General features: G+C 37.0%; 1 protein-coding gene across 4 annotated transcripts in view; it reads right to left on the bottom strand.

The window, feature by feature from the left end:
* Positions 1 to 18,528, bottom strand: part of LOC142343261 (uncharacterized) — a 158,683-nt gene that overhangs the window by 100,924 nt on the left and 39,231 nt on the right. For all 4 annotated transcript variants that reach the window (XM_075395050.1, XM_075395049.1, XM_075395051.1 and 1 more), the window contains exons 7-10: positions 17,273 to 17,430; positions 16,046 to 16,286; positions 15,505 to 15,606; positions 13,929 to 14,090 (exon numbers count right to left, since the gene is read on the bottom strand). In XM_075395050.1, coding sequence (XP_075251165.1) covers positions 13,929 to 14,090; positions 15,505 to 15,606; positions 16,046 to 16,286; positions 17,273 to 17,430 — 663 coding nt within the window. The remainder of the gene's footprint in view (positions 1 to 13,928; positions 14,091 to 15,504; positions 15,607 to 16,045; positions 16,287 to 17,272; positions 17,431 to 18,528) is intronic.

Below are 18,528 nucleotides of genomic sequence, written 5' to 3'. Positions count from 1 at the left end.
CACGTGCCAGACTGGAACAAGAAGAAAAACGTGAAGCAATAAAAGCATCAGCACAAGCAGCACAACAGTCAAATACACCAAGCAGAGAGACAAAACTAGATCAAGTTCGAGCAAGTATAGCAAAATATTCAGGGAGAAAACCCAGCAGTTCAGCAAATAAACCAGTAACTAGATCTCAATCAAAAAAATCTTCACCAGGCTCATCTAATCAAAATTTAAACCATTTTAGTCAAGAAATAAATGCAACATATCTAAGTTCTCCAACAGATATCTTACATTCCCCACACTCTTTTGCACACTGTATATCAGCAGACCTTGCAATGGCAAAGGGATTAGCCCGACAAGTCAAAAGCTGGTACCCAGCAGCCCCAAGTGCAATTAGACTTAGATATCCACCTGATATTGGCTCAGTTTTAATCTACTTCGACCCCATTTCTGAACGTTATATCTTCAGTTTAGTTACCAAATTCAGATACTACCACAAACCCACTTACGAATCAAAATTAGCAAGTCTCTATGAACTGAGAGAAATAGTAATAGATGCAGGAATTACACACTTAAGCCTTCCAAAACTCGCCAGTGGCTATGATAAATTAGATTTTAACATCATTTTTGAGCTTATATGTCAAGTCTTCGACCCTCTACCCATAACCATCTATATCCATTAGCATGTACAGACCCAGTACAGTCTAGCAGTACCCTTCATTTGCCCCAAAAGCCCAACAAGCCTGAGCAACTTAGCCCTAAAGTCCAAAAATCGCCAAAAATTCGAAAAATTTTGACCTCAAAATCCAGTTATTTTGATATATCTCCAAAAATACTTGTTCGAGCCTGGATTAACCTATTGTTCTGAAAAGCCCTCATCCAGTAGAAGCGATTCCAGCCATTATTGACTCCATTCGACCAGTTCTAAGTACCAAAAACTTAGCCTAAAATTGACCCTTCCGAAAATCCTAGGTTCACTTCAGAAAAATAGTCATAAAATTGTGAAAAATGCCCCGATCGTCCCAAATTTTTGCGCTGCAGCATTTTTCAAGCCGAGGAACCGACATGCAAATTTTGAAGCGATTTGGAGAACTTTAAAAATTGAGTGACGCTGGAGCCCTCAATTTTCGACACTTTTCGAATCCGCTCGAATTCAATCATAACTACCACAAAAAACCTCCAATTGACCCATTTTATAGCCCTAGACCATTCTACTGCTCACGCTTGACATCCCAGTACCCAAAAATCCCGTCAGAAATCAATAAAAGTTGAGTTATGACAAAAATACCGAACCCTACCAAAGTGTGCTAAAATTGATTAAAATGTAGTGTAAATTATACCCCAAAAATATGCCAAAAACTGTCCCAAATGCCTCCAGCAGCTACTCCCAGCTGCCACTCACATGGTACAACCTCAAACAGCCGTTAAAACCCAATATTTCCAAGTATATGTTGAAAAATGATGAAAAAACGAAAATTGCGCTTCTGCTTCAATTCACTGCTTCAAAAATTTTGTCATTTTATCTCCCACATGACCCGATTGAAGCCACCTATACCCCCTACAACCCCCCACTAGCTTTGTAGTACCATAAAAACCAGTCCCATCTCATCCCAGTATCAACCATGAAGACTTAAACCCAAATAAGCTCTCAAAACGCCATAATTTTGTCAGGAAAAATCCAGTTATTTCCCATTAGAGTCAAAAATATTAACTTCTGCCAAAAATTAACCATACCATCAGCACTCCCACATCTATATCTCTCAGAATATGCACTCCCAGCCCCCTAGTGCCAATACAAGCTGAGAAAAGACTGCCAAAGTAACGAAAATCACAAAAAATCGAGTGTAATTTCAAGTAAAAGTGATCAAAAATGCATCTTAATACCCGAATCTGCCTGATATTGAAAATCTCCGATTGAAAACCTGATATTATTAGCTTAAAACATTCGTATGCTCAAGCTCTACACGCTCATATCAAAAATATTGAAAATTGTTAAGTAAAATGTTGAAATAATAGTAAAAAACTGAAGCCAACCAAACTCTTCTCAAATTTGCCAAAACAGAGCCAAAATTAGACTATAAAAATAGTATCAAATAGCCGAATTATTAGCCCATATTCAATATTCAGTCTCCCTAGTAGTTGTCCAAGCCTAATCAACCAATAAAATCGCATAGAAATTCATAAATGTTGAAAAAAGTGAAAAAATCGAAAATTGCAAATATTTCACAAAATTTGGTCTGAAATTCTAAAGTGAAAAACTCAACATATTATAGTCAAATCATGCATTAAACCACACCAAAAGCTGCCACCAACATAGTACTCACTAGTATGACCCACAATTACCGCCAAAAATCAATCATCTTCAATCTATGTCAACTTATGCACAAAACATGACGCATCACAAGTAAAAATTCAGTAAATTTCACAGAAAATCTGGTATAAAACCTAAGTTAATCAACTCCAAACCTCCCAAAATGCTACCTCTGATACCCATAGACATCAGCACTAACAGTTAGCACCTGATTTAGGCCACTAGAGAATCACCAGACTGACACAGGTCTCGACGAAGCTCAATTAGTGGAAAAAATCATGCCTGAAAATTAGCATTTTGGACGTAAAAATCAATGTTCTGACCCGATAAATAGCTTCAAACCCTATAATTCACTAATATACATTAATACCAAGCACAGACATTACCATTTTAACCATTCAATACCGATAATGTATGAACAGTGACGACTTATTCAGACCGAAATTTCATGATTCAAAAATAGCCAGGTTCAGATCACGAAAACAATCATAACTTTGCGAAAAATGCTTAAATTGCGCCAAATTTTTGCGCTGCAGGGTTTTTTAAGCCACTGAAACGACCTACCAATTTTGAGCCCAATCGGAGCAATTTAAAAATTGAGTGACGATGGAGCCCTCAATTTTTCGCATTTTTCGGTTTTTCAGACATTAGTAAAAAAGTTGACCAAAAAGTGCCCAAAAACCTAAATTTATTGCATAGTTATTCCCCACCGATGTCTACTGAGTGGGCCAAGCCAATAAACTTGCTCAAAGTTCAATAAAAATTGAAAAATTCACATATTTGCCACACTAGCCTTGATGCGGAAAAATGACCAAAATTACGAAGAAATTACATGTGAAAATTAGTACCAAATACTCTTCCAAACCAGGTCAAATTACACACAAGTGCTGCTAACAACCAGATTAAGTATCTAGAACCATTAGAACCAGTCTATGATCAATAATTGACAAGTAAATTAAAGTTAATGCCCAAAAATCAAAAAAGTCGTTATGTCACCAAAATTTCACTTTCACAAATATTTCATTATAAAGTCACACACTGCAATTAAAATGTTACCACATGCTCATACACTTCACAGCTGCTAGTTCCAACACTCTAATCCAATTAACAAAGCTACAATTGACAAATAATAAGTAAAAACTCACCTATAGATGAAACTAAACTACATGATGAATATAATTGCACCGACACTAGTCAATTCTCATCGGCGCTATCATCAGCTACGGTACCACGACCACTAGTACACTGACCGGACGGACCCCTTGTCCTAGTAGAACGAGTCACGTACCGCTCAGCATCGTCCAACCTGTTTAAATGTCAATATAATACACGAAAAGCCTCAAATTTATATAAAAAACACGATAAATCTTCACAAAAACAGTTAAATACTCACTTTGGAAAGTCTACGATTGGCTCGCAATGGTACCGATACTCATTGTCGATGAATTTCCCGATGCACTGAATCAGTACAGCAGGAGCGGTGGTTTTAGCATTGATTGAATGCCTGTAACACACCCAGCCGCCCCCATTTCCTCAGTATACTGCCAATAAATATTGACGTTGCATCCCAGGAAAGAAGCCATACCGACAAACTAAACAACAAAACCTCAAAGAGTACCTACCTACACATGCACATATCAAAATTAACAATAATTACAATGAAACTTTACCCAGAACTCGGCCAACGACCCATTATCTTCACTCTCAGCAATCTCATACTCCGACACAAAGTACCCTAACTGGTCCTTTACAAGCTCAGAGAATCCAGGCGAACGCATCTTGGCCACAATAGCCAAGCGTAGAGCGCGAACATTATGCTTGGCAACCTTCTTGTCTGCAACAAACCAAACAAATGTGAATTAAAGTAATAAACTTAGTGAAAATTGCGACAAAACACAACAAACACCTGATTTCCGACCAGTTAAAGTGTAGTACAGAGCACTGAGAGCACACAGACCATAAACTTCGGCCCTCACACTAGCCGCACCAAGCAACTTTGGAGTTTTAAATGACACTATGTCCACATTTTCAGCATAAATGTCATTGTAAAACTCGTACCCCAATTCGGCACACACGTTTGCACGCAGATTTGCACGGAAAAAAGTGCAATGCACCTCTTTGCCGTGCATCTTCTACACAAAACATGGCACACACTCACGACTAGCTCTAAACAATAAGCATACACCACTCCACAATTAATAATACATGTAACAAACTAAAGAAAAACAAATAAAAATATCAATAAATATTATAAATATATGCAATTACCTCTCAACAGCGGCCTGCAATCCCCCCATCGACCGTGGAAAGAAGAACCCAGCAGCTTTCAGGCGATCAACTTGTGACCTCACACGAGTAATGTGCTTTGCAGAAGCACTAAACCCGACATGAAGCGAAGCCAACTCCTGAGACACCATCTGCTGAGTTGGAATTTCCTTCTCCTGAACTTGCATCTCGCTGCCCACCTTCACTTCCACTTTGTACATCAACACCTCCCGATTTACAGCCAACTCTGAAGTCCCCACATTCTTTGTTCCCAGTACCATATGCTCCGCTTTGTCCCGATAAGCTCGTCGCTCCTCAGATGACCGAACAAATGATGGATACATCCATTCAGATTGAGATAACGACTTGCTTCGCAAGAAAGTCAGAAAATCTTCATACTGGGCAACATCCATAATTCACAATAACTATCTGAAAGTTTAAAAAATTGAGTCAAATTAGTTATTAAGCAAGCAGAAAGTTAACGTGTTAAGTCAAAAATGAACAATCACAGGAATGAAAACACACAAACAGAACAAATTATGCAAAAAATGCCAAGGACGTTTAAATACCATGCTATAACGACCGCTACTAGTTAAATAACACATGCCGCAAAACACACAACAACGCTCTGAACATACAATTACACCCTTCACTAGCATTTACTTATTTACTACGCCTCTCTAGTTCTTCCTTTTGTCCCCTACTTATATCCTCAACCCCCCCCCCCCCCACAAAACAAGTCTTGATATATTAATTACTACCATATTACTAGCACCATGTACGAAGTATATTAGTAGCACCAGTCAATATTACATGTAAAACTACAATATTACAGTCAGTCCCAATAGTCCTTACACCGTCATATTAATATTAATATTACATAATATTACAACTATTAATATAGTTAAATAAAATAAAAAATAAATAATAAGTCACACTGAATCTTCCTCGACAGCCTCCCCTGATCTCCCCACTTCCCTCCTCCTCCTCCTCCTTCGATTTGCCCACACTCCCAACAATCCAGATACTAATGATAATAATAAAAAGAATACTAATATAATAATCATCCACCACTCAGTCCCACCACCACTCCCATTATCAATAACTATATCATCTACTGCTGTCATATTGCACTTTGGATGTTTCAGTCTTGACCAGTGAACAGCGTTCCTTCCAACAAACCTGGTCCCATTCACACAGCACCCAATAATTATGGCAGAAACAGTGATATTAAAGCACATGGTGCAATATTGTGGGCAAAAAAATCTGAAAAACTCGAAAAAACATGTAAAGACTGCATAATTCGACCCCCCGACCACTATCCCCATCATCACACACCCATCATTCAACCAAATAACCACACTTCAACATGTTTAAACACCATATTCAGTAGTAATATCAATAAATACACACAACAGCACACATCACCTAAAAGTAAAGTACACCTGAAATAAATAAACATCACATAAACAAGTGCCATATTGAGAAAACTAGATCTAGAAGCCCGAGTAAAGTAACTAAATGAGCAAATAAACACCGGAAGACCAAATAGAGCCAGTTGAAACACTCAGAAGAACCACATCAGTAGAAGATTGTCCTGAAACATAGTCGATATTATTGAAATATGAAAATGTTACTCACAATTGTGTTAAATCTCTTACCTTTCGGCCCCACTTTTGAAACCCCGATTAATACAGAAGCAGCTCTGGATAAAGGCATCATCTTCAATAAAGAAGGAAAGATTCTGATTACCGAAAAGTTCATAAATGTGGAATTTTTAGTACCGTTTCCTCGCTATAATTTCACTATCAGACAACAAGTAGAGACTCTACTTAATGAACTCTCCAAAAAGTGGATCACGCAATCAGAGTTTTGCAACCTGACAGACAGCACTACATATCGGAATCAAACAGACGCCTTCAATAATGATTGGCTTTACACAAAGATATATTCTTTTCGAATTAATGTTATAAATGCCATTCCTACTTTGCTTGACAAACGTCTTCCAATCTCTTTAGTGCCTCGTAAATCTTTGATAAAGATCCTTGATTCAGTCCATGATAGCCAAAAGAACGCCCCAGATCGTCTAACTTTGGCAATACCCATGACTGACATACTTTCGTACTACGATGCGAAATTAGTACAAGAGATTTCGACAGTTGAAGACGGACTTTTACTGACACTAGCCATTCCCCTAGCCTCTAGCCAGACAGTGTTCGAAGTTTATCGTGCAATAGTAATCCCTATGCCTCAAAAGGACTCCGTAGACGCCTTACGATATGTAATAGAGGGAGAGTACTTAGCAATCTCAGAAGGACAGATGGAAACCACAGTACTGACGAAAGCTCAGTATGATAACTGTCTTGGATCGCCACGATACCGAATCTGTCATGAGACAATGGAAACCCACCTAGGATTCTCCTCGTGTCTAGCAACCCTCAAGTTTCACCACACAATCTCAGCATTGAAAGTATGTGATACAGAGAAGGTTGTGTTACCCAACCCAGAACGAGCACAGAACCTTGGATACGGAATTTGGCTCCTAACATCAGCTTCAAGTGATTATACCCTTAGTGAGATTGGTATGGACGAAAATGGCCGACACATCAATGTTCCTCACAAAGGTTGTAACATCTGTTTAATCACATTAAAATGTGGACATACAATGTTCAGTGACAACATTAAGATTCGAGCTGATTTACAAAGTTGTCAGTACCTTCCAGCAACCAGAATTAAACCTAAATTACCAGATCCACTTGCCCACTTAATTGACTCAGTACCTAACATACATGAACTTCCGAAATATGACTCTCCCACCGAAGCAAATCTCGATTTACTGAAGAAAGTTAAAACGGAATTTATTTACTCGAACAGAAAATTATCAACAGAGTCACTAGATGCCATAGCAAAGCCAATTACCACTGAAATGCAGACATTCAAGCCAGCACTAATTGATAAACTTGAATCTTACGTACCGATCGAACTTTCCCTTTCATTATCCATTATTGTCTTTATCGGAAATCTAGCTTTACATATTCTCTTCATGTTCTTATACCATAAAGTAGCTTTTGTACGACGAATGGTACCAAATTTCATGAAGCTTAACGGAACCAATGTACCGCTAAACGCAGTAGTGTCCGTACCCAAACATCTGAAAGCAGATGTAGTCACAACTCTAGCCAAACAACTCAAGCAACCACCAACAGTCATTTCCCCAGAAGAACTTGGAACCCTCAAGCGACAACGACGAAATTCCATGCCTGCAACTTCTACCATATCACTCAATACCATGGACCGATTTAACACAGATGACGAACTGGATCATCAAGCTCAACCCCGAGAGGAGAGTATGCTTTAAGCTCTTGAAAGTCTTATATAGTTCGACAAGTATTATTCTTTTAACAGTTAAAATATCCCTTCATTCATTAAGTTCTAAAAATCAGTGCTTTATAAGTTCAAAACTAGTACTCCAATCCACAACATAAACCATTGCTTTAAACCATCCATTCAGTTCGACCATATGTGTTTTCCCAACACCAAGTTTAGAGCCATTATTCACGGAAATAACCATGATTACTCCCAGTGCTAATTCCCGCTGTTCTTTTAACCGTCACTTTATCTTATGTCTTCACTCTTTCTTCTGAATTAGCGCATTTTATCTCCCCTAAATGTTTCTTTAAAGCCTTTAACCTTGACTCAAACTTCTTCATTTTAACTTTCTCTTAACTTAACCTTTATTTCTCTTAACTTCTTTAACTCTTTTTAATCTTAAATGCTTTCGTTCAAAACTCTTTTCTAAGAAAACATAAATTGGGTGGCTCCAACAAAAATATGTTTATATCCTTATACTCGTGCAGATTATACGTTTTATAGAAAAATTGTAAAAACCCAGTTCCTTCTCAAAATTTTCATGGAAAATTTTCCTAAAGTCGGGTAGTGTCACGCCCCTATTTCGTCCCTCATAGTTACGTGATGATTTTCCTTTAAATATCCATAAATGAGTGCTATAAATTAGTTCATATTCAGTTAGTTTCAAGGCCATATATAGCCAGTATTTCCATCTAGGCCTGTAACCTGTAATTTGTTTATGTTTACGAAAAACAACCGCAGATTGACAGTTTTACTAGCAAACATAGCAAGTGCCTAAAAGCCTCAATATTTACTTTTTTGAGTTTCTTGAAGATAAATTCACATAATCAGTAAATAACTTCATGAGAGATTATGTACTTGGTGAAGTAATTATTCTGATAAAGAAGGTGCTAATACGGAATTGTATATGTACTTAACAAACATCAAGAGACGTACAAAAGCCGGAAATTGCTCAACTTGAAAATCAGTAAATATTTGCGAAGGACCAATACAACTCAAGGCACAACCCTGCGGAACCCACTATCACCAGAACACCGGAGAACCAGCCTGACAATCAGTTGCCTATCATCTTATAAAACTTGATAAACTTGAGAAACTTCTTGTTAAAATTATTAAATAATTCTTGCTAAAAATAATTAAAGATTGAACCGGAAATTCTCTTGAAAACCTCCAAGTTTGGTAAACTGAGTTACAGAAGAAATAGCGACTAACTTAGCACTAAAATGCAAGGCAAACTAGTGGATATATCACGCATCCGAACCGCTCAATAAAAGGCTATTACTAGCTAATTTTATTCAAAATATATCTGCTAAAAATCGTACTGTGAAACATCAAAATAAGTCCTTGTAAAATGGCAATAATTCAAGTTAATTACTCCTCATATAAACCTCAATAACACCACGAGGAACACTACTAAAATCAGTGCGTAACACTAGCCTTAACATTTATTAAATTGCATAATATAAGGCATATATTGAGAGTGCGAGGGCAGGGTCAGAGGGTAATACCCCGTAACCTGACCCCTCTGATCATGGTAAAGTGGTAACTAATTCTTCGTATGATAATAATTCTATTTTTATTTTGCCTGATCACAGAAATAAATTATTTCTTTCTTTATGTGAAATTGGAAAGGCTTCAAATTCTTCAGCTTTTTTTCTTTTGTAAGTAAACTCCACGTAATTGGCGTTTTTCAATAATAGTTGAATCTTCTTGTTCTAGCTATTCTAAAGATAACCAACTGAAGCTGTGCTTTGACCGTGGTAACCATTTACTCGAATTTTTCTCGCCATGAACTATCTGAAAAGACGTTCTCAAGCAGGATTTAGAAAATTTGGATCAGACTTTGAGAAAAATTGATTTATCGTCAAGCTCAGACTAGTTTACAGTCGCATCGACGTAAGTAGTGGCAACACGTGGCAGTTTAAAGCTTGATCAACTGCGTTGAAATTTCCATGTGAGGACAATTTGAATTTGTAAAACAAAGCCGGCAGATTGCCGGAAAATAGCCACGATAGACGCTTGTGGCCTTGCATGAATTGAAACAACTAAAGAAACAAGATAGGTAGATTGACAAAAAGTCCTTTAGTAGACTAGATTAGCTTAGATTTTTATGAAACACATACTGTCTATAAGGAAAAAACCCTTAAAGAGCTTTTTCAAAATTGATTTCCAAAATCAAAAACTCAAGACTAATACTCAAGAATTAGGGCACATAAGTTTGGCACTACTTAGATGCACACTATTGATCTTTAACTAGTAAAATTGCATATAAAAAAGTTCCATCAGTCAGTCCAGAAGTCATTTTTTTTATTGAGGTAAGTCACGCAATCAACCTAAAAGCAGAAATGACGTCACGCAGACAAATTTTAACTGCAATGCAGTAGAAGTCACTGAAGTCATTGAAAAAGTCAGGGTAAGACGAACCAAAATCCGTTAGACGAAGTAAAAAAATCATAGCAGAACAGGTCCTGACATACAATTCAAAGAATTTTCATTGACTACACAAAAGTTAGACATAGAACGGACTATGAGGGAAAACCATTTCTAAAAAGCAATCAGACCGAAAAAAACAAAAATCAGAAAATCAATGTCAATATGCCGCAGGTGAAAAAAGCCAACAGCGATAAATTGAAATTTGTTTCAAAAAAATTTAAGCCTTGAATGAACAAAGAATGGATATGGAAAAACAATAAGAAAAAAAAATCCGAAGCAAAAAACCGAAAAAACAGTAAAAATCAAAGTGAATTGCCGCATGTGAACAACAAAGAACTAGCGAGAAAGCGAATTTTTTGTTCAAACACCGCTTTCTCATTCTACTTTAAAATTAAAGCGAAAAAACTTCACAGAGCCAAACCTCTCTTTTTCGCTCCACTTCCTGTTTCGGCGTGACCAAAATCACTACTCCAATTTGACTTCAAAAACCATGAAAATGTGTGAAGATCTTAAAAAATACATAGCCGGAAGAATTCAGAACCGACTCGAAGGATAAAATTGGTCAGGCTTATAACTAAACAACAAGAACAACTATTGTGAAACCTAAACCTCCACAAACGCCATAAAAAATTAAGAATAGAGACGGCATTCAAAAACAAATTGAACAAAAAACTAGAAAAACTTAATTTTTTTTAAACAGTATAAGGAAACATAAAGCAGAATAAAGTTTTTTTGCAATTAGAGCAATGTAAAGCTCGCAAAACAATGGGCAAGTCATAATAGGCCAGGAACCTTGTCTAAGATTGAAAACAAAATAAAAACTGCAAAAAACAATAAAAATGGTTTAAAATTTCTTAATTATTCTGTCAATTTTCATTAGAAAAAATGATTTTTTTGCAAGAAAACTTTAGTCAATTGGTATCTGAGTATTCCTTAAGTATCAAGCTTCTATTCAAATCACACTTACAGCATTAAAACAAAAACGGCAAAAAATCATTAAATTTTAACTGCAGAGCAGTAGAAGTCACTGAAGTCATTGAAAAAGTCAGGGTACGAACCAAAATCTGTTAGACGAAGTAAAAAAAACATAGCAGAACCAGTCCTGACATACAATTCAAATTCGAATTTTGATTGACTACACAAAAATTAGACCTAGAACGGACTATGATTGAACTGGGAAAACCATTTCTAAAAAGAAATCAGATCAAAAAAATAAATTCAAAATCAGAAAATCGATGTCAAAATGCAGCATGTGAAAAAAACCAACAGCGATAAATTAAAATTTGCTTCAAACCAAAATTTAGGCCTAGAATGAACAATGAATGGATTGGGAAAACCAATTAAAAAAACTCCAATCCAAAAAATCGAAACAGTAAAAATCAAAGTGAAATTGCCGCATGTGAACAAAAAACTACAGCGAGGAAGCAAAATTTTGTTCAAACAACGTTTTTTCATTCTAATTTAAAATTAGAGCGAAAAAATTTCACACCGCAAAACTACACTTTCGCTCCACTTCCTATTTCGGCGTGACCAAAATAATCACTACTCCAATTTTACTTCAAAAATCATGAAAATGTGTGAAGATCTTAAAAACATAGCTGGCAGACTGCCAGAAAAGAGCCGCAATAGCTTCGTAGATCTGCAGTCTCAAAAAATCAGGAAAAATGACACACCAAAAAATTCGTCTTTTCATTGAAGGCTGATATGTTATATTTTGATAAAAATCTGTTTAAGTTTTTGCTGCCTCTATTAGCTGCTCTCAAATAACCTTCATTTAGAGTGACACACACCCATTTGACCTTATCTCTTTGAATTAAAGTAAATAAAAATCAATTTCAAAGTGAGAAGTCACTTTTGAGAGTGAGGTAACCAAGCATAACCAAAGATTTAATCACGCGAATCAACAAAAACTCGCTCCACTAAGAGCGAAAAATGACGTCACACACGCATTTCATTTGAAATTTCATGAACGAATGAACAAAAAGCAGATTTGAAGTGGTTGTGACGTCATATAGTCCTAACAAAAATCGTGACGACGAAATAAAAAACATAGCAGGACAAGTCCTGACGTACAATTCAAAGAATTTTCATTGACTACACAAAAGTTAGACATAGAACGGACAATGAGGGAAAACCATTTCTAAAAAGCGATCAGACCGAAAAAAAAACAAAAATCAGAAAATCAATGTCAAAATGCCGCATGTGAAAAAAGCCAATAGCGATAAATTGAAATTTATTTCAAAAAAATTTAAGCCTTGAATGAACAAAGAATGGATATGGAAAACCAAAAAAAAAAAAATCCGAAGCAAAAACTCGAAAAAACAGTAAAAATCAAAGTGAATTGCCGCATGTGAACAACAAACTACTAGCGAGAAAGCGAATTTTTTGTTCAAACACCGTTTTCTCATTCTACTTTAAAATTAAAGCGAAAAAACTTCACAGAGTAAAACCACTCTCTTTTTCGCTCCACTTCCTGTTTCGGCGTGACCAAAATCACTACTCCAATTTGACTTCAAAAATCATGAAAATGTGTGAAAAGATCTTAAAAAAGACAGCGCCCCAATACAATTCGAATTCTTTGAATTCTAAAACAAAGAGAAGGCCAATAATATCCCCAGCTATCGCTGTGCGGCTATTAAAAAACATAGCCGGAAGAATTCAGAACCGACTCGAAAAACTTTTTTTAACAGTACAAAGAAACATAACGCCGAATAAAGTTTTTTTTGCAATTAGAGCAATGTAAAGCTCGCAAAACAATGGGCAAGTCATAATAGGCCAGGAACCTTGTCTAAGATTGAAAACAAAAGAAAAACTGCAAAAAAAACAAGAAAAATGGTTTAAAATTTCTCAATTAATCTTTCAATTTTCATAGGAAAAAATGATTTTTTGCAAGAAAACTTTAGTCAATTGGTATCTGAGTATTCCTTAAGTATTAAGCTTCTATTCAAATCTCACTTAAAGCATTAAAACAAAAAAAAAACAGGCAAAAATTCATTAAAATTAGTCTAAAAATCAGCAAAACTGATCAAAAACCTCCGAATTAGCATTAAACTCAAATTAACTACTCGAAACCTTCAATTCCTATCAAAGCAAGGCCTAAAACTAATACAATATCAATCAAACCTCATAACCATCAAAATTTGCAAAAAAAAACTGCTTTTAAAAGCCGCACGTGAACAAAAAAAATTTGTTGGCTTGGAGAAAATTTTTTCGCACATCAATTTCTCGCTCTCTCAAAAACAGCGATATGAACAAAAACCACTCTCTTTTCGCTCCGCTCTTCACTTTTGTTCAGCACCAAAATCACTCCAAATTTTTTTCACGCGTTTCAATTCCCGCATCAAAAATCACTCCAATAAAATTGATTTAAAAAAGGACTTCTCCAATACTCCTCTTCGAGTCGTAAAAAAGATAGCGCCCCAATACAATTCAAATTCTTTGAATTGTAAAAAATAGGAGCGCAATAATATCCGCCTGGAATTGCTGACGCGGCTATTAAAAATTTATAAAACTTTTCGCTTCTCTCAAAATGAAATCAGTAGAATGTAAGATACAAATCTGTTACCTTGAATGCAAGTGAGATTGTTCGTGCGATGAACTTCTCGAAGTGTGAGAGGAGGACTGGGTACCTCACTTCCTTCCCATTCCTATCTCTCTCCACTCTCCCGTCCAGACCTGGGGCTTTTCTCGCCTCAGCATGTGCATACTCCGAACCAACAGCATACACCTGGATACAATTATACATGAGCAATATTCGTCTTCTTCTTTTTCCCCGTAGAAGAAGTACAAGCCAGCAGTATATATGCTATCCAACCACTCAAAAAATTTGTTAAAAAGAGATAAATTGTGATTTTAAATAAAATAAAATGAAAAAAATCTGCCGATTAGGCAGTTTTTATTTTATTTTTATGGATCTATTCTGTTTCGGCCCTCCCAGTGTTTTCATGTTTCGACCCTCAGTTATACATTATATGTTGTTATATAGCACGTTACCATGTAACAAAATAGCACGTGCGCCCGGGGGCATAAAAGAGTTTTGCTCACTAAGCTGGGGGGGGGGGGGGACAGAATTGATCCTATTTTATTTATTTAAAATCACATATATTACGTGTTTTCAACAAAATGCTTTCGAGTGGTTGGATAGCACATATTATAAGCTACTCAAGCGTCTATCGGAACCGAGTAAATTTACTAATTTTTGGAGCTTGTTTCCAATTTAACACTTTAGTTGGCCTGCAATGCACAGTCACTTTCTTTGAACATAGTAGTTTATTTCGGTACCTGTACACGCTTCTAATAGAGCAATGATGCAGACTTTTGGGGAATTAAGGGAAAATGTGGCATCTCTTAATGGCAATTGTATCTTTTTTTCGGGTCAAATATTCGGTAAAAATTGCGTCTCATTTCAAATTAGCGGCACCATGCCTATCCTGATGCTCAATATTCACCTTTGACTAACTTTAGACTTTCAATTCTCGCAAGTGTTTTCTTTCGCACTTGTTCTTTCGCAAATCTTTCATTTGTTTCAGATTTTCTATCTACCTTGACAAAAATTTTAATATCCGAACAGTGCGTAGAAAACACTAAAGAAGTTGATGATGTGGTTTCGTAAACAGTCACTATTTCTCATTGAATAATCACTGACTTGAAAATTTCATTTGACGTATGAATGTTTATAGTAAGTCCCATAAAGTTGCAACGCAATCGAACGTTTGAAAAGCTCGGGGCATGCAAATGGGCAGTGTTTTGATAGATATCTGCATGTTTTAATATTGAACTCTGACCTTTGAAATGTTCGATAGCGTTGCAACTTTATGGGACTGACTATAAAAGGGAACGCAGCTTCCGAGAACTTTGGTCAATTTTCTAGAGCGCTGTCTGAAAATGTCTGAAATGGGGTTGATATCGAATCAAATGCAACGGATTTCCACATTTAAGACTCTGTTTTATGCTGGACTAACGTGAGAGATTAACTTCGGGAATTTATTCTCGACAATTCTACCAAAAAAACTCTATTTACATAATTCTCTTGCCGAAACATTTAGCAAGGTTACTATTTGCTAACAAGAAAAGTGAAATATTTAAAAGGAGTTAAGTTAGAGAGGATTGTGTTAATAGAGTGCGAGGGAGAGGATAGTGACCTTGACGTCGCATCCATCGGTGGGTTTGAACTCCTCGTATATGAATGATCCACTCTTTCTCACACTGCTCTCACTCGAGTAAGTGCTGCTCACACTCCCGATCTTAAACACATCACACGTACAAGGTATTTCAAAACAATAGATTTCTAAAACAAGAGGCCGCATGCCCGTTTATTCTGTAGAAATAGCCTCGTTCACTGAAGAAACATAAACAGACTAACGTCGGACGATTGCTCTAGAACGACATATTTGCAATAATTGCTTCAGATTTCGTTCGAGAGCAATTAAAAACTAATTGCTTCAATCGCGGCACAAGGCAATTCACTATAGCTATTATTTTACAGCAGAAAACGTTGTCGAACCATTTCAAATTAATCTGAGCTCATATTAGGCGATTCTCATTCACAAAATCATGTTTAATGAACACTTAGCGCTTGTGTCGTATAAAAATAGTCCCGCTAAAGTGGGGACGAATTGACGGCTAAATGCACAAAAGTTAAAACCACGGCAGTTCCGAATTCGGTGTATGACAAAGACAGACCTTTCTGAAGAGTCTCTGGCACCCTCCCCCCGCTGAGCTCTGGAAGTATATGGTGACGTTGTGGTCCTCTGCGTCCAGAGGTTTCTCCACGAATGGCTTCTTGAACACTTTTCCATTTATGGAGATCTGGTCATCGTCCTCGACCACTTGGTCCTCTCTGAAGTTAGGGTCACTCCTGTCAACCACTGCGTACCTGGGTACAGGGAGACCCTCCTTCTGCAGAATCTTGTACACCTCACGTCTGAACATCACAAACAACATTCTCATTTAGAAAATAAAAAAGCAACTACTCTTTTTCTCTGTTGCAATTTTAATGTTATTCGTTGCAAATTTTGACATTTTGAACTAGTGCCAAACTTAACTAAACGAAAGCCAAAGTACCATCGAATTCATACAAATACCGTACATTTGTCCCGTAAAGTGGGGAGACAATAGATCGAAAGGACAACAGATCGAAAATGAATTCATTCAAGTTGCGCATTGGCCAATCAGATTTAAGCGCGCTCACTTATATATTACAGCGCATTACATGTCCGATCGTGATATTTTTTTTTGGTTCTGAAAGATCCACATCAAGTCCCCAGAGCCGCTAAGGCATGACCACATGTGGTTAAGTTTAAGGCAGCTCGCAAAAAATGCTTAATTTCAGCCAATGAGAATAGAGATTTAATTGTCGATATTATCCCTTTTTTTGTTTCTGATCTATTGTCCGTTCACTGTCCCGAATCTACAACAACTGTTCTCCTCGTCATACCACACACTTCTCTCGAATGAGGAGCAGAAATGGATTAAAACCAAAATACGTCTACCCATAAAAGTTCTGCGACGAAAAATTATCTCGAACTTCGGGTCTATTCTACCTACCCACTCTTCCAGCGCACTTCATTACCCCTCATCCACCCGGTTTCAAAATAGTGTCGTCATCTTTAATGTAACTGATCTTTTCCATTTGTGCCCCCCCCCCCCCCCCCACCAATTAGTAGACTCATTTTATTTGCAGCCCCCCCCCCCCCGACGAACGTTCCATATTTCTATATAATGATTTAACATGTCACTGCACGTGCTCTGTAACTGGGGGAGCATAACGTACAGGGTGGGGTGGGGGGGGGGGGTGCACAACTGCAAAAGATCCAATATAAAATAGGATGGCACTTTAAGATTCCCAAGATCTCACCATTGTTCCAAACTAAAAACTTAATGATTACTTGATAATAGAACGAGACTTGCCTGTCGAAGAGTACTTTCTGCATTGTGAGGTCATTCAGGCAGAAGGGCTGTCTCAGTTTCTGGTACTCGATGGCCTTGTCAAGAGGAAAGTCAGTTGAGAAGAAAGAGATTAAACAGTCCACAATTGGCCACCTATCAACTGGCTCATTGAGTATCACCTGTCAACACACGTCTACACTTACTTCAATCACCTCTCTGATTAACTACCCGACCCCCCCCCCCATGCACATATCAGAGAACCGATAGGAAGCATATCAGAGAGTTTTTTTGCAGGGATATCAAGAAACTGGATCTTGGAGAGACAATTCAAGGCAAACCCAGCAGATTGTCTGAAAATAATTGCAATAAATTTTTTTGATGCACAGGGAATTAAAGCCCTCCACCAGTTTATCCTAATTCTCGGACGAAAAATTCGAAAAAACCAGACGAAAAATCGCATAGAAGGACGAAAACCGACCAGACATTGAAGCACTAGCCGGCAGATTGTCAGAAAATAGCGGTGAAAAAAAAATAACTTTCACGCGTATTTCTTACATCTTTTTGCGGTGAATCGCGGTGAATTACTTATTTTCACCGCGTTCTCAGTATTCTTACAACATAGCTGGCAGATTGCCAGAAAATAGCCGCAATAGATTCGTAGATCGGCAGTCTAAAAAACAGTCAAAAAGACAGACCAAAAAAACTCGTCTTTTCATTGAAGGCTGATCTGTTATATTTTGATTACGAATCTGTATAAGTTATTGCTGCCTCTATTAGCTGATCTCAAATAACCTTCATTTAGAGTGACACACACCCATTTGACCTTATCTCTTTGAATTAAAGGAAATAAAATTCAATTTCAAAGTGAGGAAGTCATTTTTGAGATTAAGTCACAAAAAATTTAATCACGCGAATGAATGAAAAACTCGCTCCACTAAGAGCGAAAAATGACGTCACGCACGCACTTCATTTGAAATTGCATGAACGAATGAACAAAAAGCAGATTTGAAGTGGTTGTGACGTCATATGGTCGTAACAAAAATCTTGACGACGAAACAAAAAACCAAAATAAGGCCGGCCAATGATAGCTCTAGCTATCGCTGTGCGGCTGTTTAATAAAGCGATTTCAAACTATGAGCGACCCAACTTCATTCATACATTAAAAACTCACTGAAGACATGTCTGACAAAAAGCTGAAAATTAACGAAACATATGCTACAAGTAACTTTGAGTAGATAAGTTAGGTTGATTGATGATCAAATAATTTGACAATTATT

Source organism: Convolutriloba macropyga, chromosome 7 (genome assembly GCF_964194025.1).
Source record: "Convolutriloba macropyga chromosome 7, txConMacr16.3, whole genome shotgun sequence".
Classification (NCBI taxonomy): Eukaryota; Metazoa; Xenacoelomorpha; order Acoela; family Convolutidae; genus Convolutriloba; species Convolutriloba macropyga.
This window is presented reverse-complemented; position numbering and strand designations above follow the sequence as displayed.